This window comes from Heterodontus francisci, chromosome 14 (genome assembly GCF_036365525.1).
Source record: "Heterodontus francisci isolate sHetFra1 chromosome 14, sHetFra1.hap1, whole genome shotgun sequence".
NCBI lineage: Eukaryota > Metazoa > Chordata > Chondrichthyes > Heterodontiformes > Heterodontidae > Heterodontus > Heterodontus francisci.
The window spans coordinates 56,222,364-56,245,310 of NC_090384.1; the positions used below are offsets into that span (position 1 = coordinate 56,222,364).

A 22,947-nucleotide genomic window follows, 5' to 3' on the forward strand; every position below is an offset into this window, starting at 1 on the left:
ACTTACGTCTGGTAAAACAGACTGGAAAATATGTGCAGATTTTGCAAATAAATTCCATGTCAAGAAGTCACTGTTCACTTCAGACAGTTGATGTGTGGTGCTGTATCAAAGACATACCAATCTGCTTGTAGAAATGCATGTTTTTGGGTTAGGTCCACTGCCTACAGGCCTCTGAGGCTGATTTTTCCACCAAGATCTACTTTGGCAGACAGGATTAAATGAGGAACAATCCTGGTCTGTATGATTTCAGCCACACACTGGCTGAACTCCTTGAAACATTGTGGTGCCCTCACTGATATTGAATAAAATTATACTTTTTTTTTGTAAATGACTTTGGACTGGATTTTATTCCAGCAACAGGGGTCTTGCTGACCAGCCAGATCACGCCTCTGCCCTCCGTCAAATGCATGTTGCTATTTAACGGCAGACAGGCAATTAACTCCCTGCCATCGGGAATGTCATCCCTTAAAGGGGTGAGCTGTCTCCTCCAGAGTGGGCAGCCAATTAGAAGGCCGGCAGCTGTGCAGTACCGGCAGTACCAAGTACTGGAGGAGACCCCAGGAGAAGTAAGTGGGATCAGGGCTGCTGGGGTCATTCAGGTAGGCCACAGCGACGGGGTGGGGGCTGGTCTTCCTTTTCGGGGGGGCGGGGTGTGGTGCAGGTGACCCTCTGGGGGTCATGGATTGTCCCCAAAAGAGGGAACCCACTCGGAAGCCACCAGGCTTTACCTGACAGCATCTCCCCATAGCGGCAGGCCCCTTCACCTTCAACAAAATTGCACTGGAGGCAGAAAAGAGGCCCTTAGGTGGCCATTAATTGGTCACTTAAGGGCCTCAATTGGCCTGAGGCCAGAAGCCATCCGCACTGTGGGCAATATTGGGAATTGCTCTCCCTGTCATTTTGTCCCCGCACCTCTGTGCACGTCTCCAAGAGCAGAACAAAATCCTGCCCTTCATCGCTTTTCAAGCACGGAAGTATGGGCTGAATGGCTTACTTACCCTCAATCCTGAGACTTGGGAATCTTCCTCCAATTTCCAGAAAGAGATTTTGTGTAGCTTCAAGAAGTATAAGCTTGCCCATTGAGGTGGAGCATGGTTAAGAGGGGCCTTGCTAAAGTATTTAAAATGCTTTAAAGTAGGCCAGACATTGTAATTAGAGAATGGAAATGGACAGTTGCAAAAAGTACATTCCAAACAGATACTGGAGGAAAAACTTATTTAGTTACAAATGTTGAGCATAATTTTGCAACCAAGGAAGAACCAGTACCAATTGAGGTTTTTCCTGATTTTGTTGAATGGCAAGCTGGAGGTAATGAGAGGGATGAGCTGTGATGAACTGAGGGATTGTTTTGCTTCCTGACTTTTTAACTTCTGTTCATTTCCCTTTATTCTCTGTAGGTATGGTTGAACTTGTACCAGCTTCAGAAACACTTAGAAAAATCCAAATTGAATATGGAGTCACTGGCTCATTCAAGGACAAACCACTAGCTGAATGGCTGAGGAAGTACAATGCCACTGAGGAAGAATATGAGAAGGTAAAGTATTGCTTGCAATAGAGACCTGTCTTTCCACCTGAATTTTTTTTTTCAGTTTTGTGTAGTACTCCAATATATTTTGTGGAAATATCCCAAGTTATTTCATATAAAATCAATTACTTCAAAACCTACTGTTGGCAAAAGCAGCAGTCATTTTGTATCATGACAAAATTCCCAAGTGTCAGTGAGGTGAATAACCAGGTAATCTATTTCTGGTGTTGAATACAGGGAAACTTCCTGCTATTTTGATAATGCTATGAAATCTTTGACAGATGATTACTCTATTGAACCTCCACTGAAGCTTCTATAAATGCAGTGCTCAATATTTGGGCAACAATGGACTTCTTTTGACTTCTCAATTGAGCTCTCCCAGGTTGGGAAGAGTGACAGATGCCAGAATGAAGTTCTCCCTATTCTGCCCCATCAATGTGCCTTAACTCTGTACCATTCTGTCCAAAGCAGGAATTGTGAATTGCTGCTGAGTGAGATTGCATTTTTTTTAATGTTGACTTTTTTTTATATTGTGCGCCCAAACCACAAGGAGCAGGCTTGAGACTGCTACAGGCCATTTCACACAAAACCCTTATAGCTGTCCGGAAAGAAAAAATTGGTCTTGAAAGTATGGACTAGAATGGATTCTGGCCTTGTCTCACAACACCTACCCAGATCTATAAGTATTGTTACCATCATAGTGTGTGCCTCTGTCAGCTGTTGTGTTGGAAAGACTTAATACTACAATTAAAATGTTGTGAATTATTCAGTACATAGAATCATAGAAAGGAGGCCATTCAGCCCATTGTGTCCATGTCCGCTCTCTGCAAGAAGAACTCACCTAGTCCAATTCCCCCACCTTTTCCCTGTAGCCCTGCAGATTTTTTCTCTTGCGGTAATTGTCCAATCTCTTAAGTCACAACTGAATATGTCTCCACCACACTGTCAGGTAGTGCATTCCATTTCCTAACCACTCACTGTATTTTTTTAAAAAAAAGTTTTTCCTCCTGTCCCTGCTTTTGCCAATCACCTTAAATCGGTATCCTCTGCTACTCAATTCTTCTGACAGCAGGAACAGTTTCTCCCCATCAGCTCCATCCAGACCCCTCATGATTTTGAACACCTCTATCAAATCTCCTCTTAATCGTCTCTTCTCCAAGGACAACAACCCCAACTTCTCCAACCTATCCAGTTCTTGATTCCCTGGAACCATTCTTGTAAATCTTTTCTGCACCTTTTCTAATTCCTTCACATCCTTCCTAAAGTGTGGTGCCCAGGACTGGAGGCTGGGGCTGAACCAATGCTTTATGCAAGTTTGTTATAACTTCCTTGCTTTTGTACTCTATGCCCCTACTTATAAAGCCCAGGATCCCGTATGCTTTATGAACCGCTTTCTCAATCTGCCCTGCCACCTTCAATGATTTGTGCACATGTATTCCCAGGACCCTCTGCCCCTGCACACCCTTTAGAATTTTAACCTTTTTGTTTTATGTTACCTCTCTTCATTCTTCCCTCTGAAATGAATCACTTGTCCGCCCATTCCACCAGCCTGTCCACATCCTCTTGAAGTTTGTCGCTATCCTCCTCACTGTTCACAATACTTCTAAGATTTGTCATCTGCCACTTTTGCAATTGTGCCCTGTACACCCAGGTCCAAGTCATTAACATATATTAAGAAAAGCAGGGGCCCAGCACAGACATGTGGGGAACCCCACTGTATGCCTTCCTCCAGTCTGAAAAACCAGCGTTCCCCTCGACTCTGTTTCCTGTCGCTCAGCCAGATTTGTATCCATTCTGCTACTGTCCCTTTCATTGGATGGGCTGTAACTTTGCCGACGAGCCTGTTATGTGGCATTTTATCAGATGCCTTTTGGAAGTCAATGTACCCCACATCAACCACATTACCCTCATTAACCCTTGCTGTTACCTCATCAAAAAACTGAAGTAAGTTAGTTAAACACGATTTTCCTTTAACAAGTCTGTGCGGTCTTGTATGTGCATGCATAATTCTGCAAATTAACTTTCCTAAAACCTCAACTTCACAGGCGTCTGAAAACTTCATCTATTCATGTGCTGGGTGCTGTGTAGCTACTTATGTGCTGGGAATATGTGATCGTCACAATGACAACATCATGCTCAGATCAACAGGCCACATGTTCCATATAGATTTTGGGAAGTTTCTTGGACATGCACAGATGTTTGGAAGTTTTAGAAGGTGAATTTTTTTTTAGTCTCAAACTTATTTTCCAGCTCAGAATTTTGTTAGTTTTACAATGATCATTGTCTTGCATGATTATCTGAAAGGAATTAATGACTGAAATGACTTGAGCAGAAGCAACTGCACCACCGAATATATGAATATATTTACTCTTTCAAGAAGCTTTACTATCACGGTTTTTAATTTATACTGGGAATGTAATCTGCTTTTAGCATTTCCCATTTCAACTATATCTCCAATAAAATATGTAAGAAAATTCACTGGGTGAACACAAGTTGGTTAAGATTGGATTAAGTTTTGCACCCTCTAGAGGTCAAATAAATCAGGTACAGGGATTTTTGAAAATTTATTTAGTCTTTTTTTAACTTGTTATTTTTAATCTTTGAATTGTTTCCCTTTTTACAGTAAGGGATGTTAGCAATGAAGAATTGTATCTATTTAAGGCACCTAGTGTCAGCATCAAGCAGTACTAGGTCCAGTAGCAAGCTGTCTTGTGGCTTATTAAGCAGATGTAGTGTTGCAGACCTGTAAGGTCCTCAGCTTGATCAATGGTTTGGGCTGAGTCGGCTAAAGTCAACTGGGACACTGGATAGAGCTGGTACAATTCATTGTGTTATCATCTGATTTAAAGGGGTTGAGTGTGGGTAGGAGAACAGATCAGCCCAGTTTCCCACTCCAGATCCACAGACAATGAATAATTCTAGAAGGTGCTTTTTCGTGAACATTTAAGTTCTGGCTTGGCTAGTTTCACTATCGTCCTATTCAGTAGTATAATGTTGCACAAAATGTTGAATGGGGACACATTCTTATCTTTTCTCTTTCCTTCAGAGATCGAGCTCCATTTGTGCTGACGTCTGACATGGCTTATGTGATTAATGGTGGGGAGAAACCAACCAGCCGATTTCAGTTGTTTGTAGACTTGTGCTGCCAGTCATACAATCTCATCCGCAAGCATGCCAATCACTTCCTGAATCTCCTGTCACTGGTAATGCATTCTTTGAATGGTTGCTCTTTATTAACTGTGCAAACGCTGCCCCAAAAATGAGTGAAAGAGCAGCCAGTTTAAGTTTAATTAAAACAAAATGTCTCAAGGAGCATGCAGATCAGTCAGTGCCTGAAAAGAGAACAGACTGGTTCATGTTCATCCAACAAAGAGAAGCTAGCTCCTTAATGGGATTCAAGAAGAAATAAGATGGTTAAAACATCAAGCATGTTGATTACCTTTTTGACATCTGTAGAACCAGCAGTCTTCTGATTCTTAATGCTCTTCCTTTTTAAAGATCTGTTACCTGAATTCTGTTTTGAGACTTTACTGTAGTATCAATAAATGATACGTTAAAGAAAAACAAAATGGAAAAATGTATTTTGAAGAACACTAACAAATGTACACCTCCTTTTATCTTTGTGTATTGGTAGACACCTACATCATTTCTTTCCCTGGTAGATTGTGTAAGTTTTGATGTACCTCTAATGGTTTCATACCTTTTTAGTAGACCAACTTCCATGTTGATCTAGTAATTGTGTTGTTTTTTAAACTTAAGTAATAAATAGTGAGCTTTTCATCTGTTACCTCTGACCTCTTTCAGATGCTTTCTTCTGGATTACCAGAGCTTACTAATGTGCAGGATCTGAAATATGTCCAAGATGCTCTGCAACCCCAAACAACTGATGCTGAAGCCACCATTTTTTTCACCAGGTAAGGTGAACCGCAAATGAACTCTCCAAATTAAAGCACAATGAGGCAGAAGTGACTATATAAGGAGTCACACATTGTCAAATACTGAAATCATACAATACGTTCATACAAGAGGGTCAGAAACTCAAGCTCCATAACTTGCAAAATGCAAACAAATCTACCCCTCTTTTTACCTTTTGTGTCCAGATATGTAACTCCGATCACTTTCTTTTCCTGGTAGTTTGTGTAAGATTTTGATATCCCTTTGATTTCATACCTTCATTATGCCAGCTTCCGTGTTTATGTCCTGGCTGTTTATCTACAGATGTGGCCTGACCCACTGAGTATTTCCAGTATTTTCTAGTTAAACTCTCAACTTCAGTTTGGTCACTGGTAGTCTGGAGTTTCTACATTGTACTAATAATTCAAACTCCTTTTTAAGTACTTAAAACTTAAAAACACAAATTTTCAAATCCTCTCTGGCCACAGGAGAGTTATCAGAGGACTGGATGACAGCGAATGTGGTACCATTATTCAAGAATGGTAGCAGGGATAAACCAGGTAAATACAGGCCAGCGAGTCTAACATCAGTGATGGGAAACTATTGGAAAAAATTTTGCGGGACAGGACTAATCTCCACTTGGAGAGTGGAGATTAATCAAGGATAGTCAGCATAGCTTTGTCGGGGCGATCATGTCTAACAAACTTGATTGAATCTTTCAAGGAGATGACTAGATGTGTAGATGAGGGTAAAGCAGTTGATGTAGTCTACGTGGACTTCAGTAAGGCTTTTGATAAGGTCCTGCATGGAAGATTGATTAAGATGGGATCCAGGGCAATTTGAGAAATTGGATCCAAAATTGGCTTAGTGGCAGGAGGCAGAGGGTGATGGTTGAGGGTTGTTTTTGCGATTGGAAGCCTGTGACCAGTGGTGTACCGTGGGGATCGGTGCTGGTACCCTTCCTGTTTGTAGTGTACATTAATGATTTTGATGTGAATATAGGAGGTATGATTAGTAAGTTCACAGATGACACGAAAATTAGTGTCGTAAATAGTGAGGAGGAAAGCCTTAGATTACAGGACGATATAGATGGGCTGGTAAGATGGGCAGAGAGTGACAAATGGAATTTAATCCTGAGAAGTGTGAGGTGATGCATTTTGGGAGGGCTAACAAGGCAAGGGAATACACAATGGATTGTCGGACGCAAGGAAGTACAGAGGGTCAGAGGGACCTTTGTGTACTTGTCCATAGATCACTGAAAGCAGCAGCACAGGTAGATAAGGTGGTTAGGAAGGCATATGGGATACGTGCCTTTCTTAGCCAAGGCATAGAATATAAGAGCCAAGGAGGTTATGATAGAGCTGTGTAAAATGCTAGTTAGGCTATAGCTGTAGTGCTGTGTCCAGTTCTGGTTGCCACACGAAAGGAAGGATGTGATTGCACTGCACTGGAGAGGGTACAGAGGAGATTCACCAGGATGTTGCCTGGGCTGGAGCATTTCAGCTATGAAGAGAGACTGGATAGGCTAGGGTTGTTTTCTTTAGAGCAGAGAAGGCTGAGGGGGAGACCTGATTGAGGTATACAAAATTATGAAGGGCATAGATAGGGTAGATAGCAAGAAACCTTTTCCCTTAGCAGAGGGGTCAACAACCAGGGGGCATAGATTTAAGGTAAGGGGCATGAGGTTTAGAGGAGATTTGAGGAAAAATGTTTTCACCCAGGGGATGGGTGGAATCTGGAACACACTGCCTGAAGGGGTGGTAGAGGCAGGAACCCTCAACATTTAAGAAGCATTTAGATAAGCACTTGAAACGCCATAGCATACAAGGATACAGGACAAGTGCTGGAAAATGGGATTAGAATAGATAGGTGCTTGATGGCTGGTATGGACACGATGGGCTGAAGGGCCTGTTTTTGTATATCTCGATGACTCTAATTTATGCAGTAATTTAAACTAAGTGATATCAGAAAAAAGTGAGAATTTGATGCTTTTATGCTAAAAATAAAGGGAAAAAGGTAAATGATATAATTTGAATGAAGCAACTTGACATTCAGAAAAAATAAAAGCAAAATAAAACCAGAAAATGCTGTAAATACTCAGGTCAGGTGGCATCTGTGGAGAGAGAAACAGTTAATGTTTCGGGTTGATGCCTTTTGTCAGAACTGGAAAAAGTTGGAGATGTAACAGAGTTTAAGCAAGTACAGAGCAGCAAAAGGGGGAGGGGAGGAAAGAACAAAAAGGAAGGTCTGTGATAGGATGGAAGGCAGGAGAGATTAAATGACCAGGGGTGATAGTGCAAGGGAAAAGGAGATGGGAATGGAACACTATAGAAACAAAAGATGGGTCTAGAGGGGGTGTAAATCACAATAGCAGAATCATCATCAACAGTTGCTATCTAAAATGTGAGCAGCGGTTACGATCTGAAATTGTTCAACTTAATGGTGAGTCCAGAAGGCTGTAAAATGTTCCGTTCGCATGAAGTTGATCCTGCAGGAGTGGGAGAAGACCTAATCCTGAAATGGCCTGAGCTGGGGCAGTATAGGTTAATACTCTTAGTTTAGTCATGAGGTTTGGATTTCTGAACAATATGCAGGAATGAAACTAAAACCTATGTGCTGACTATGCATCAGATCTGTTTGTCAGAAATAAATTTCAGTGGGTTATTGTAGTGGTGCCTGTTCTATCTTGTAATTTTATATATGGCATGTGCCCTCAGTGTTGCGCAGAGCCCTGTGTTTCCTTCTCCCATTCTCATCACTAGTTCCACCTTTGTGGGCACATGTATCAGCATGTCTCTTGAGACATGCGTGGACTGTTACCATTTGTACTGTGTTGCTTGGGTCCAAATAGCAAATGGATCAGTTGGTTTTAGGACTACAAAGAGCCAGTAGAAGTTTAGGGTCAGTGCAATTCTCAGTTGATGGATTGAACTAATTCAGATTGATGCACAATTATATCGATCAAGAACTATGTTGCTATTTAGAAGAGCTCTTCAGGAATTAGAACATAGAACAGTACAGCACAGTACAGGCCCTTCGGACCACGATGTTGTGCCGACCCTTTAACCTACTCTAAGATCAGACTACCTACATACCCTACATTCTACTATCATCCATGTACCTATCCAAGAGTTGCTTAAATGTCCCTAATTTATCTGCTTCTACTACCACTGCTGGCAGTGCATTCCACGCACCCACCACTCTCTGTGGAACGAACCTACCTCTGACATCTCCCCAAAACCTTCCTCCAATCACCTTGAAATTATGCCCCCTGGTGATGGCCCTTTCCGCCCTGGGAAAAAGTCTCTGGCTATCCACTCTATCGATGCCTCTCATCATCTTGTACCCCTCTATCAAGTCACCTCTCATCCTTCTTCGCTCCAATGAGAAAAGCCCCAGCTCCCTCAATCTTTCTTCATAAGACATGCCCTCCAGTCCAGGCAGCATCCTGGTAAATCTCCTCTGTGCACTCTCTAAAGCTTCCACATCCTTCCTATAATGAGGCGACCAAAACTGAACACAATATTCTAAATGTGGTCTAACCAGGGCTTTATAGAGCTGCAGCATAACCTCACTGCTCTTAAACTCAATCCCCCTGTTAATGAAAGCCAACACACCATACGCCTTCTTAACAACCCTATCTATTGGGTGGCAACTTTGAGGAATCTATGGACGTGGACCCCAAGATCCCTCTGTTCCTCCACACTGCCAAGAATCCTGTCTTTAAGCCTGTATTCTGCATTCAAATTCGACCTTCCAAAATGAATCACTTCACACTTTTCCAAATTGAACTCCATCTGCCACTTCTCAGCCCAGCTCTGCATCCTGGCAATGTCCCGTTGCAACCTACAACAGCCCTCCACACTATCCACAACTCCAGCAATCTTCGTGTCATTGGCAAACTTGCTAACCCAGCCTTCCACTTTCTCATCCAAGTCATTTATAAAAATCACAAAGAGCAGAGGTCCCAGAACAGATCCCTGCGGAACACCACTGGTCACCGAGCTCCAGGCTGAATACTTTCCATCTACAACCACCCTCTGTCTTCTATGGACCAGCCAATTCTGTATCCAAACAGCCAAATTTCGCTGTATCCCATGCCTCCTTACTTTCTGAATGAGCCTACCATGGGGAACCTTATCAAACGCCTTGCTAAAATCCATATACACCACATCCACTGCTCTGTTCCTTCATCAATGTGTTTTGTCACATCCTCAAAGAATTCAATAAGGCTTGTGAGGCATGACCTGCCCCTCTCAAAGCCATGCTGACTGTCTCTGATCAAACTATGCTTTTCCAAATAATCATAAATCCTGTCTCTCAGAATCCTCTCCAATAATTTGCCCACCACCGACGTAAGACTGACTGGTCTGTAATTCCCAGGGTTATCCCTATTCCCTTTCTTGAACAAGGGAATAACATTTGCCACCCTCCAATCATCTGGTACTACTCCAGTGGACAGTGAGGACACAAAGATCATCGCCAAAGGCGCGGCAATCACTTCCCTCGCTTCCCATAATATCCTTGGGTATATCCCGTCTGGCCCCGGGGACTTATCTATCCTCATGTCTTTCAAAATTTCCAGCACATCCTCCTTCTTCACATCAACCTGTTCGAGCATATCAGCCTGTTTCACACTGTCCTCGCAAACGAGGTCTCCCCCTCTAGTGAATACTGAAGCAAAGTATTCATTTAGGACCTCCCCTACCTCCTCCGACTCCAGGCACAAGTTCCCTCCACTGTCCCTGATCGGCCCTACCCTCACTCTGGCCATCCTCTTGTTCCTCACAAAAGCCTTGGGATTTTCCTTAATCCTACCCGCCAAGACTTTTTCATGTCCCCTTCTAGCTCTCCTAAGTCCATTCTTCAGTTCCTTCCTGGCTACCTTGTAACCCTCTAGAGCCCTGTCTGATCCTTGCTTCCTTCTTCCTCTTGACTAGCTGTTCCACATCTCTTGTCATCCAAGGTTACTTCACCCTACCATCCCTTCCTTGCCTCATCGGGACAAACCTATCCAGCAGTCGCAGCAAGTGCTCCCTAAACGACCTCCAGATTTCTGTTGTGCATTTCCCTGAGAACATCTGTTCCCAATTTCAGCTCCCCAGTTCCTGCCTAATAGCATTGTAATTCCCCCTCCCCCAATTAAATATTTTCCCATCCCGTCTGCTCCTGTCCCTCTCCATGACTATAGTAAAGGTCAGGGAGTTGTGATCACTATCACCGAAATGCTCTCCCACCGAGAGATCTGCCACCTGGCCTGGTTCGTTGCCAAGCACCAAATCCAATATAGCCTCCCCTCTAGTCGGCCTATCTACATATTGAGTCAGGAAACCTTCCTGGACACACCTGACAAAATCTGCTCCATCCAAACTATTTGCACTAAGGAGGTTCCAATCAATATTAGGGAAGTTGAAGTCACCCATGACAACAACCCTGTTACTTCTGCACCTTTCCAAAATCTGCCTCCCAATCTGTTCCTCCATGTTTCTGTTGCTATTGGCGGGTCTATAGAAAACTCCCAATAAAGTTACTGCTCCTTTCCTGTTTCTGACTTCCATCCATACTGACTCGGGAGACAAATCCTCATCGATGACCTCCCTTTCTGCAGCTGTGATACTATCCCTGATTAGCAATGCCACTCCCACACCTCTTTTACCTCGCTCCCTGTTCCTTTTGAAACATCTAAACCCCGGAACATCCATCATCCATTCCTGCCCCTGTGATATCCAAGTCTCCGTAATGGCCACAACATCGTAGCTCCAAGTACTGATCCATGCTCTAAGTTCATCACCCTTATTCCTGACACTTCTTGCGTTAAAATACACACACTCCAACCCATAGTACTGGCTGCAACTTTGCCCTGTCAACTGTCTAACCTTCCTCGCAGACACTCTGCACTCGGTATCTGCTTGTCCAACAGCTACCCCATCCACTGATCCGTTGCTCCGGTTCCCATCCCCCTGCCAAACTAGTTTAAACCCTCCCGAAGAGCTCTAGCAAACCTCCCGCCCAGGATATTGGTACCCGTCCTTCTTGTACAGGTCCCACCTTCCCCAGAAGGTATCCCAATGATCCACATATCTGAAGCCCTCCCTCCTACACCAGCTCTGTAGCCACGTGTTCAGCTGTACTCGCGCTCTGTTTCTAGCCTCACTAGCACGTGGCACCGGTATCAATCCTGAATTATAAGGGAATTACAGGCTGCTCTATTGGGCAGAGTGTTGGGAGATGAGTTACTTTGTTTGGAGTTCCATGCAAGGTGTGGCTCTGGAAAGGTGCATGTCATTATGATTCCTGCTCAAGCCCTGTTGTGGCAGAGGCAGAGAGTAGCAACAATAAGTTGGGTCGCACACAAGGGGAACTGGTCTCTCTGCTGCTCCTACCACTGTTTGATATTTGTAAGAGTGATCCTTCTGTCGGTCACTTCTTGGAGTTGTGGTACTCGGCTCAGTGAATAAATCTGGAATGTCGTATGACATACTGGTGTGACTAGCCTGAATTAAAATGTGACAGAGTTTTCTTTCATCTTTTCTACCCTAGGTTGATAGAATCCAGCTTAGGCAGCATGGCTACTAAGTTTAACTTTCTCATTCACAATTTGGCCCAGCTACGGTTTTCAGGGTTACCGTCCAATGAACAAGCTATCCTTTCATTCTCCCCTAAAACCTATTCTCTAAAGCAAGATGGGCGAATCAAAGAAGTGACTGTTTACACCTACCAGAAGAGGTACAACCCTGACAAATATTATGTAAGTATGAGGCAGCTTCTGCCATGCTACAAATGACCCATAGTTTTCACTTGTCAGTAAACCAGGTGTCAGAGCCAAACAATGCAAAATATTACGCATGTGGTGTGAGCGTATAACAAACTTCATGTTCTGCTGGTAAGTCTCAGTCATTCCATTTTGGACATTCAAATGTCGCATAGTTTTTCAGTTCTGCAAAATACATCATTTTGTAATCTTGCATTTTAAAGACAGACTTGAGTAATGAAAGCAAGGTTTGTGCCTTAGAATTTTCCCTCCATAGTTTAGGACCACAGATACAGCATGTGAAGAAAAGGCATTCCTCAGGGTGGTAAAGAATTTTGAGAGTTCCACGCGTCCAAGGCCATTTTAAAGAATGGTGTTTGTAGAGGGTAGTAACAGGTGATCTGTCTGCCATCATGTTAAGAACAACACAGAGGGGAAATACTTGAGTTTATGTACTCTATTGTGCAGCTTTAAGAGTGTCAACATAGTGGAACTGAGTGCACTTGATACAAGCTGTCAGGCAAGGGAGTAAGGAGACATGTACAAAAGTATCTGAATACATATAAATGGTTAAGAAAACTAGAGCACCACAGCAAGCTTTCAAGGGAGTAGTACTTATTTTCTTTCTCCAGAATGATGAATTGGAACCAGCACAAGCAGTTTGAAATTCTGTGCATCTATATTGGGTGAATACGAATCTTTAAATTAATAAATCACTTCTTTTATTAAAGTATTTTTCAAAGAATCTCAATTGACCTAAAGCTGATTTTTATCAAAGTGGTTAGTGATGAAGCACTTCTCTGCTTGTGAATTTTTAGTTTCTCAGTTAAGAATGTTTAAAGGGATGCACTCTCCAGGATAAATCTTGCCTTCAGCTTTGAGAGAATATAGATCTCATCAAAAAATTAGTTATGGGAAGTTCAAAAAATTGTAAAACTCAAACTCTGAAGTGCCTAGCCTGATCAGGGCCCCCACATTTTACACTTTTGAAGCTGGACACTTGGGCTCCACTTTCAACATCCCCACCACGTATTTTTATTGAATGATTGGAGCCATTAAGAAATGTCACATCACGCTTCGAACGAAGTCTTAAGATTTATGGCCCTCATAAGGGATTTGAGAGTGAGCAAGGAGGCAGCCACATCTATAGTAAATTTTCAAACAGTTAATGAGTTTGATTTATGAACAATTTGCAGGGATGAATTGATAAATGAAAGATAAGTGTTCATTCAGTAATGAACCAGTAAAGAGATGCTGCATCTGTAAACTCATCGTCATACATTATTTGTATTTTATTAGAAACAAGCTTTAAAAAAAAAAGCGCAACACCTCTCTACAGATTAAATTATTAAAAATGCTGCAGATGTTATGTCTTTCAGTTTTTACTGAAAGTGGCACAAGGAGCTCCTGATGTTTGCTTTTAAATAAATGCATCATGTGTTGTATTGAGCTACACAAAATAACAAAGACTCATTTTCAAGTGTGATGACCTGACTCAAGTGGCAGTGATGGCTAAAGCTTCTCTAGTCTAAGGAAGGGAAAGATTGGCACGGACTTGTGTTGCTTCTCGATTTCTAGTGACTTGTCTGTGAAAAGTGCAGTTGTGTGGACATTGGTTTAAGAGACATTAGATTTTGGTTCTGATGCTGTCCTTTGAGTTTATCTAGATTCACACACAAGGAATTACTATTTGGCCAGGGACTGCATGTCTATAATCTGAAGAGTTGTATGCAGTATTTTTTTTTAAACTTGTATTTATATTGTGCTTTCCACAACCACCAGATGAATGAAAGCACTTTTACAGCCAATGAAATACTTTTGAAGTGTTATCACTGTTGTAATGTCAGAAACATGGCAGCCAACTTATGCATAGCAAGTTCCCACAAACAACAATGTGATAATCAGATAATCTGTTTTTGTGATGTTGATTGAGAGATAAATATTGGCCTGGACACTCGGGGTAATTCCCCTGCTGTTCTTCGAAATAGTGCCATGGGATCTTTTACATTCACCTGAGAGGGCAGACGAGGCCTCAGTTTAACATCTCATCCGAAAGACAGCACCTTCGAAGTACAGCACTCCCTCAGTACTGCACTGGAGAGTCCGCCTTGATTTTCATGCTCAAGTCCTGGAGTTGGACTTGAACTCTGAACCTTCTGACTCAGGCAAGAGTGCTAACAACTGTGCCACAGCTGACAATATCTTTAGGAGATGACTGACCAAGCAAGAAATTGTGTTGTATGGGTTGATGTTTGAACTGTTTAATGGCTGCTATTTCTAATGTACAGATATATGTGGTGAGGGTGTTACGGGAAGGGCAGATCGCTCCAACATTTATCTTCAGAACATTTGATGAATTTCAGGAGCTACATAACAAACTGGGCATCCTCTTCCCCCTGTGGAAACTTCCAGGGTAGGTTATTTGTAAGAAAGAAATATTCTTTAATTTACAAGAACCCCTTGTTTATGGCAATTCAGACACTAAGCCTTTGCCTTTCCAGCTTTCCCAACAAAGTGGTCCTTGGGCGAACGCACATTAAGGATGTGGCCTCTAAGCGGAAGGTGGAGCTCAACAGTTACGTGCAGTGTCTGATGAATGGCACAGCTGAAGTCGCTGAGGTAAGAATTGAATAGAATTAGGAACAAAAATAAGGCTATTCAGGTCACAAAGCTTGTCCCGGATTAGGGCTTGTTTATTTAAAAAAAACACTTGGTTTCCTTTATTGAAATCTGATGTACACTAAACTGATGCTATGAAATGGGGATATCTGTTCCATCCCTCAATTCCCTACATGACATTGCCGAGCCAACTCTGATAAGTCAGTCCTCCTGTTGTGTTTTGACTCATAGTAGATTAAAGAACTCTGCTGGATGACTGAGGATGGTGAAATGAATCCAAGGAACAGAAAGATAAACGTGTAATCTATTAGGATGGGAGAGGGATGGCTGGAAGCAGATAATCGTAACTCTGTCCACAATTCAAATTAAGCAACTGCATTATTGTAAAATATACTGTTTGTGTCAGTGTGTGTCTGTTGTGTCTGTGTATCTCTCTCACCCGGGCACCTTGCTTGCTCTGTTTCTAACTGAAATGCAAATACGAATTTTTCTTTACTGTCCTCAGTGTGATCTCATCTACACTTTCTTCCACCCACTGGGTCGGGATGAGAAGGCTGAAGGAATTGATGGAATAGTCAAACCCTCAGGTAATGCAGAAGTAGTTTTATTTTGCTGAGAAGACAAGTGCTCCTTGTTTTTCTGTTCACTTGTTGTGCCACCTATCCAGATTTGGTGAGACAATGTTTAACAACTTAAAACATCATAACATGCCTCAACATGCATATTTGCTGCATTTAAGAATAAAATTCTATCCATATTGTGTCACATCTGCTAATGTGTTTCAACCTGTTGAACAGTTTCTGATATATTTAGAAATCCCACTTGATATCTTACAGGGGCATGAAAGGATGCAAGTTTGCAAGACTTCCATAACTGAAGCATCGAATGGAAACACTGTTTGAACCTTTGCCATCTGGGTAACTGATTAAGGTTACTGATCAGGCATTGTGTACAGTGGTTTTCTAATCATCTTTAGTGCACATCTAGCAATTGCTACGGGCAGTGGTGTTCTTAGTAATGTGGTGGTTTCAGTTCAGAAATCTAAGGGCAGCATTATTTGCAGAATTTCTTAATATTTTCAATAGAGAAATTCCCTCACAGATGTAATTCTTCTGTAAAACTGCCTTCCGAAGTACAAAAATCTGAACTTCCAAAGAATCCATAGCATGATACACCTACAAAAATGTAGGTCAGTGAATCTGTAGTTGGAATCTGATCAGCTCTTGCATGCCAGGTTAAATTGCAAAGCTGGTATTGTGCATTAACATACCTGTGACCCTTTGACCCAGATGATTGGTTGCTGGCAGCATTTTAGTAGGACAGAATGCTGGGCATCAGAAGGGCACAGGAGAGGAAAAGAGAAGGAAGGCAATCATGGCCATACCCTCCACAGAGGATCTACCAGCAAAGATGGAGCTACCTGAAATGACAGAGGCGCAGTGCTGCAGAAGATCGCAACTGTCTGGCAGATGGTCACTATGCCCTTGTTGCGAAAGACCTCAGCACTGGTCGCCATGCCCTGTCAGTCACTGTGGCCGTGAACTACTTTGCCCAGGAAAAATGGGGGCATAGTGACAATGTCACGGAACTAGTAATGCAGTAACCCAGAGGCCTAGGCTAATGCCCTGGGGACATGGGATGAAATCCCACTATGGCAGTTGGTGGAATTAAATTCAATTAATTAGTAAATTAATTAATAATTCTGGAATTGTAAGTTAGCTTCATGGCACCCTTATAGAGACTACCATCAATTGTTGTGAAGACCAATCTGGTTCACTAATGTCCTTTTTAACGAAGGAAATTTGCCATCCTTACCTGGTCTGGCCTACCTGTGACTCCAGACCCACAGAAATGTGGCTGATTCTTAACTGCCCTCTGAAATAGCCTAGCAAGCCGCTCCGTTGTAAAGGGCAATTTGGGATAGGCAACAAATCCTGGCCTTGACAGTTATGCCCACATCCTATGAAAGAATTATTTTTAAAAACCCTCTGGCTCCTCCAAGGTGCAGCTGTGGATCTTCATGGTGTGTTGCAGATAGCAGCACACCACTGCATCTCACAGTCACTGCCTTTTTGATAAACCTGGACAGCACATTCATTTGACAACAGACACTGCCTCACAGGGACAGAGGCATTGGGTTCAGTCTCCAACCCTGGGTTCCCCCGGGTGCAGGGCATCATCGATTGCACCCATGTGTCCATCAAGGCACCCAGTGAGATCTATTAATTGGGAGGGCGTCCAATCCCTTGCCATCCAACTGGTTGGTGACTACACCAAGAGCTTCCACCATATGTGTGCGCGCTTTCCTAGCAGCTGCATGACTCCTTTCTTCACGAGTCCAGGGTGCCTCACTCTTCACTCCAAACCCCAAATTCCATGGATCAATCCTAGGGGATGAGGGATATCCCTTGAAGACATGGCTATTCACCCATCCTATGAGAGCTCCAGACAGAGGCGATACAACCAATGCCACCTGCTCAGTAGGACAACCATTGAACAGGCATTATGCTTCTGAAGATGCCATTCCAGTGCCTGGATGGGTTGGGTGGTGCCCTCCACCATAATGACAGAGACCCTTGCAGGAGAGTATTGGTCTGTTGTGCTCTCCATAACATGACCCTCCAGAGAGGTGTGGACCTTGAGGACAATGAGGCCCTGGAAGGAGACTGCTCATCGGGGAAGGAGCAGGAGGTGAGAGGAGGAGGGAGATGTTGCTGAACAGAGATAAATGCCCCTGCTGCAAGAAAAGGTGGCCGCCTCCTACCATTCCCCAGGAAGAAGACCTCCCTCCTCTTCCTCACGGTCGAGCATTAGATCCAGGTCGGCATCAATGAAACGAGGGGCTCTACTGCCCTGAATGCCAGTCCTCCAGCTCCCCTATGACATTTCACTTCCCTCTGGTGCAGTGGTAGGCTTTGGCACAAAACACTGATCTCTCCCTCAGGGCAAACAGCAGCTTCAGTGATGGTAGCCATGGGAGTCTACATGAATCCCATATTTCATCTGACACTCCTCCATTCCTGCCTCCACTTGCTCTAAGAACATAACAGAAGAAATAGGAGCAGAAATAGACCATACAGCCTGTCTAGCCTGCTCCGCCATTCAGTATGATCATGGTTGATTTCCCCGAGAGACCAAAAGTCTGTCCATCTTCGTCTTAAATATATTCAATGATAGTGCATCGACAACCCTCTGGGGTAGAGAATTCCAAAGATTCACAACCTTTGAGTGAAGAAATTTCTCCTCATCTCCGTCCTAAATGATCAGCCCCTTTATCCTGAAACTGTGCCCTTGTTCTAGATACCCCAGCCAGGGAAAACGACCTCTGTGTCGACCCTGCCAAACCTTCATAATCTTGAATGTTTCAAAGAGATCACCTCTCATTCATTCTTCTAAATCCAGAGAATATAGATCCAATTTACTCAGCCTCTCATCATAGGACACTCTCCCATCCTAGGGACCAATCTAGTGAACCTTCGTTGTACTGCCTCCAATGCAAGTATATCGTTCCTCAAATACGGAGACCAAAATTGCCCACAGTATTCCATGTGTGATCTTTCCAAATCCCCGTACAATTATAGCAAACCTTTATTCTTGTAATCCAATCCCCTTGTAATAAAGGCCAACATGCCATTTGCTTTCCTAATTGCTTGCTGAACCAGGATGCTAACTCTTTGTGTTCCTTATGAGTGCATCCAAGTCCCTCTGAACATGCACAAGTTTCATGGCTTTAAAAAAAAAGAAATTCTGCTTTTCTATTCTTATGGCCAAAGTGAATAACCACACCCTTCCCCACATTATACTCTATCTGCCACCTTGTTGCCCTCTCACTTAGCCTGTCTATATCTCTTTGCAGCCTCTGTGTCCTTTTCACGGCTTGCATTCCTACCTAGCTTTGTATTGTCAGCAAACTTAGATACATTACTCTCTGTCTCATCATCTAAGTTATTAATTATAGATTTGTGCCTCAGCACTGATCCTTGCGGCAATCCATAGCTGCAGCCTGCCTACTTGAAAATGCCCCATTTATCCCTACTCTCTGCTTCCTGTCTATTAACCAATCCTTTATCCATGCTAATATCCCCAAACTCCATCGCCCCTTATCTTCTGCATTAACCTTTGTGTGCCACCTTATCAAATGCCTTTTGGAAATCCAAGGATCATCTACTAGTTCCTCTTTATCCATCCTTCTTGCATTCTCAAAGCACTCTAATAAATTTGTAAAACAGGATTTCCCTTTCATAAAACCATATTGACTTATTCTACATATACTATGTGCTATTCTAAGTGCATTTGTTAATACTTCATTAATAGATTCCAGCACCTTCCTGACAACTGATGTCAGGCCTGTTTTCTCTCCCTCCTTTCTTGAATAGTGGTGTTGCGTTTGCTAACTTTCAATCTGCTGTGACTGTTCCAGAATCTCGGGAATTTTGGAAAATCATAGCCAGTGCATCTGCAGCTACCTCTTTTAGAACCCTAGGATGTAGGCCATTAGGTCCTGAGAATTTGTCGGATTTTAATTCTTTGAGTTTTTCTAGTACTTCTTCTCTGCTGATAGCAATTACCTTTAACTTCCTCCCTCTTGTTAGCCCATAGGTTACCCTCTATTTCTGGTATGTAACTTCCATCATCTTCTGTGAAGACAGACACACAATATTTGTTCAGTGTCATGCAGGGCCCCAGCTGCCAAGAATGAGGCATATTAATTTCACCATGAACATTGATTTTAAACTGTTATTGGAGTAAAGAAAGAACTTTTTTTTTTTAAAAACACCAGACCCTTGACTGGAAAGATATTTGCAGACTGTGCTTAAAAGGGACAAAGGACCCTTCCCTAACACATTCAATCCACAATGGACTTTTGATTACCAGACATTGAAGGTGGAGGAGCTAGCATTCCAGGTTGACTGCTAAGATGGCCAAATACACAAACGGACGTCATATGACTAACCTCCTGGACTACCTTGAGTTTTTTGAATTTGAACTTGCCACAGAGTTGTAAACTGGTTTAAAAACAAAAAGCTGTTTGCTCCTGGCTGGCTCGCCGTAGCCTCTCCTGTCTGCTCCTGTCTCTTTTTCTCATGGAACTCCAAAACCCACTAAAGACACATGAACCCCAAGAGAGAGAAGTCTCCTGCAGTGAACAAGGTTTAAGAAGAATACTGGGCCCCAACAAAAAGCCAGATCTACCTACAATCAAGGACTCTATAGCGAGTTTGAAGCACAGTAACAAAAAACCTCTTCCGAGATTGCCTCAAACATTTCCACTTTTTTTTTCTCTTCTGTCCCCATCTGCTTGTGTGTATCACATATGCATGCTCACATGGGCGCGTCCTGTATCTGTAGGCGTTAACCAAATTGGAGTTTAAGTTTAAAACATTTCAACTTTACTTCTTTAAACCTGAGAGCCTGTTTGTGCTGGTTTCTTGCCTTCTAATTGGAAAGCGGTGAACAAGGATTCACCAAAGGGGAGCTAAAACTCTGTTTAAAATTAAACCCTGTTACAGTAAGACCAGGTGAAGGCTAATAGGGAACCCTGGACCTCTTTCTTACCTGGTCGTAACATCAGTGTCTTTGCCAATTCCTCATTCCCCATGATTAGTTTCTCTTGTCTCTGCTTCTAAGGGACCAGTATTTACTCGAGCTACTCTCTTCCTTTTTATATACTTGTAAAAGCTCTTGCAATCTATTTTCATATTCCTGCCTGGTTTACTTTTATATTCTATTTTTTCCTTTACTTATCAACTTTTTGGTGGCCCATTGCTGGTTTCTAAAACACACTCAATCCTCAGACATACTATTCTTTGCAATATTATAAGCCTCTTTTAAACTAATACTGTCTTTAACTTCCTTAGTAAGCCATGGATGGATCTTTCTCTGAGTTTTTGTTTTTCAATGGAATGTATTTTTGTTGAACATTTTGAATTGTTTCTTTAAGTGTTTCCCACTGTTTACTGACCACCATACCTTTTAATCTATTTACCCAATCAACCTAAGCTAACTTTCCCCTCATACTTGCGTAATTGGCTTTGTTTAAGATTCTTGGTTGTGATTTGAGTGTTTTGTTTTCAAATAATGTGGAATTCAGTTGTGTTATGATTACTATTTGCAAATGGATTTTTTTACTATGACGTTACTAATTAACCCTGCCTCAATACTAGATCTAAAATGGCTTTATCCCTAATTGATTCCACAGCATGTGCTCCAGGAAACTGTCACGAAAGCATTTGACAAACTCATCGTCCAGACCACCTTTTGCCAATTTGATTGATTGGTCCAATTATTTGAAGATTAAAATCCCATACAACTATTACATTTCCTTTGTTACAAGCTCCAATAATTTTGTCTTCAGTTATACTGTTAGGGGCATCCAGACCAGCATTTTCTGACTCTTGTTATTTCTAATTTCCACCCATACTGCTTCTACTTCCTGATTTTTCTGAGGCAAAATCCTTTCTCACGAATGTCCTTGTGTCATTCTTTATTATCAGGGCTACACCTCCTCCTTTTCCATTCTACCTATCTTTCCAAAATATTGTGTACCCTGGAATACTTATTTCCCAACCTTTGTCACCTTGTCATAGTCATTTACACACAGGAGGCCATTCAGCCCTTTGAGCCCATGCCAGCTCTCCATGGAGCTATTCAGTCAGTCCCACTCCCCCACTCAATCTTTGTAGCCCTTCAAGTGGCTGTCCAGAATCTCAGAATCATAGAATAACAGTGCAGAAGAGGCCCTTCAGCCCATCGAGTCTGCACCGATGCATTAAAGACACCAGACGTGTCTACCTAATCCCATTTGCCAGCACTTAGCCCATAGCCTTAAATGTTATGACGTGCCAAGTGCTCATCCAGGAACGTTTTAAAGGATGTGAGGCAACCCGCCTCTACCACCCTCCCAAGCAGTTCATTCCAGACCGTCACCATCCTCTGGGTAAGAAAGTTCTTTCTCAAATCCCCCTTAAACCTCCCGTCCCTCACCTTAAACTTGTGACCCCTCATAACTAATCCTTCAACTAAGGGGAACAGCTGCTCTCTATCCACCCTGTCCGTGCCCCTCATCATCTTGTACACCTCAATCAGGTCACCCCTCAGTCTTCTCTGCTCCAGCGAAAACAACCCAAGCCTATCCAACCTCTCTTCATAGCTTAAATGTTCCATCCCAGGCACCATCCTGGTGAATCGCCTCTGCATCCCCTCCAGTGCAATCACATCCTTCCTATAATGTGGTGACCAGAATTGTACACAGTACTCCAGCTGTGGCCTTACCAAAGTTCTGTACAACTCCAACATGACCTCCCTGCTTTTGTAATCTATGCCTCGATTGATAAAGGCAAGTGTCCCATATGCCTTTTTCACCACCCTATTAACCTGCCCTTCTGCCTTCAGAGATCTATGGACAAACATGCCAAGGTCCCGTTGTTCCTCGGAACTTCCCAGTGTGAGGCCATTCATTGAATACTTTTGTGTCACATTACTCCTTCCAAAGTGTATCACCTCACACTTTTCAGGGTTAAATTCCATCTGCCACTTCTCTGCCCATTTGACCATCCCGTCTATATCTGCCTGTAACCCAAGACGCTCAACCTCACTGTTAACCACTCGGCCAATCTTTGTGTCATCCGCGAGCTTACTGATCCTACCCCCCACATAGTCATCTATGTCATTTATATAAATGACAAACAAAAGGGGACCCAGCACAGATCCCTGTGGTATGCCGCTGGACACTGGCTTCCAGTCACTAAAACAACTGTCTGTCATCACTCTGTCTCCTGCAGCTAAGCCAATTTTGAATCCACCTTATCAAGTTACCCTGTATCCCATGTGCATTTGCTTACTTGATCAGTCTCCCATGTGGGACCTTGTCGAAGGCTTTGCTGAAATCCATGTAAACTACATCAACTGCACTACCCTCATCTACACACCTGGTCACATGCTCAAAAAATTCAATTTCCTTTTGAAGTCTTTTATTGTCTCCACAACCGCCTCCCTTGTGGGCCACAAGTTCCAGGTCATTACCACCTATTGCGTTTTTTTTTTTCATCCTCATTTTCCCTGCATCTCTTGCTCAAAACCTTCAGTGTCTCCTTGTCCTTGTACCATTAGTTAATGGGAACAGTTTTCACTTATCTAAGCCTGCCATAATCTTGTACAT

At 42.8% G+C, this 22,947-nt stretch overlaps 1 protein-coding gene across 4 annotated transcripts in view; it reads left to right on the forward strand.

The window, feature by feature from the left end:
* Positions 1 to 22,947, forward strand: part of pik3c2a (phosphatidylinositol-4-phosphate 3-kinase, catalytic subunit type 2 alpha) — a 176,472-nt gene that overhangs the window by 142,961 nt on the left and 10,564 nt on the right. For all 4 annotated transcript variants that reach the window (XM_068046269.1, XM_068046268.1, XM_068046270.1 and 1 more), the window contains exons 23-30: positions 1,398 to 1,534; positions 3,571 to 3,740; positions 4,572 to 4,728; positions 5,330 to 5,439; positions 11,960 to 12,167; positions 14,459 to 14,583; positions 14,672 to 14,789; positions 15,295 to 15,376. In XM_068046269.1, coding sequence (XP_067902370.1) covers positions 1,398 to 1,534; positions 3,571 to 3,740; positions 4,572 to 4,728; positions 5,330 to 5,439; positions 11,960 to 12,167; positions 14,459 to 14,583; positions 14,672 to 14,789; positions 15,295 to 15,376 — 1,107 coding nt within the window. The remainder of the gene's footprint in view (positions 1 to 1,397; positions 1,535 to 3,570; positions 3,741 to 4,571; positions 4,729 to 5,329; positions 5,440 to 11,959; positions 12,168 to 14,458; positions 14,584 to 14,671; positions 14,790 to 15,294; positions 15,377 to 22,947) is intronic.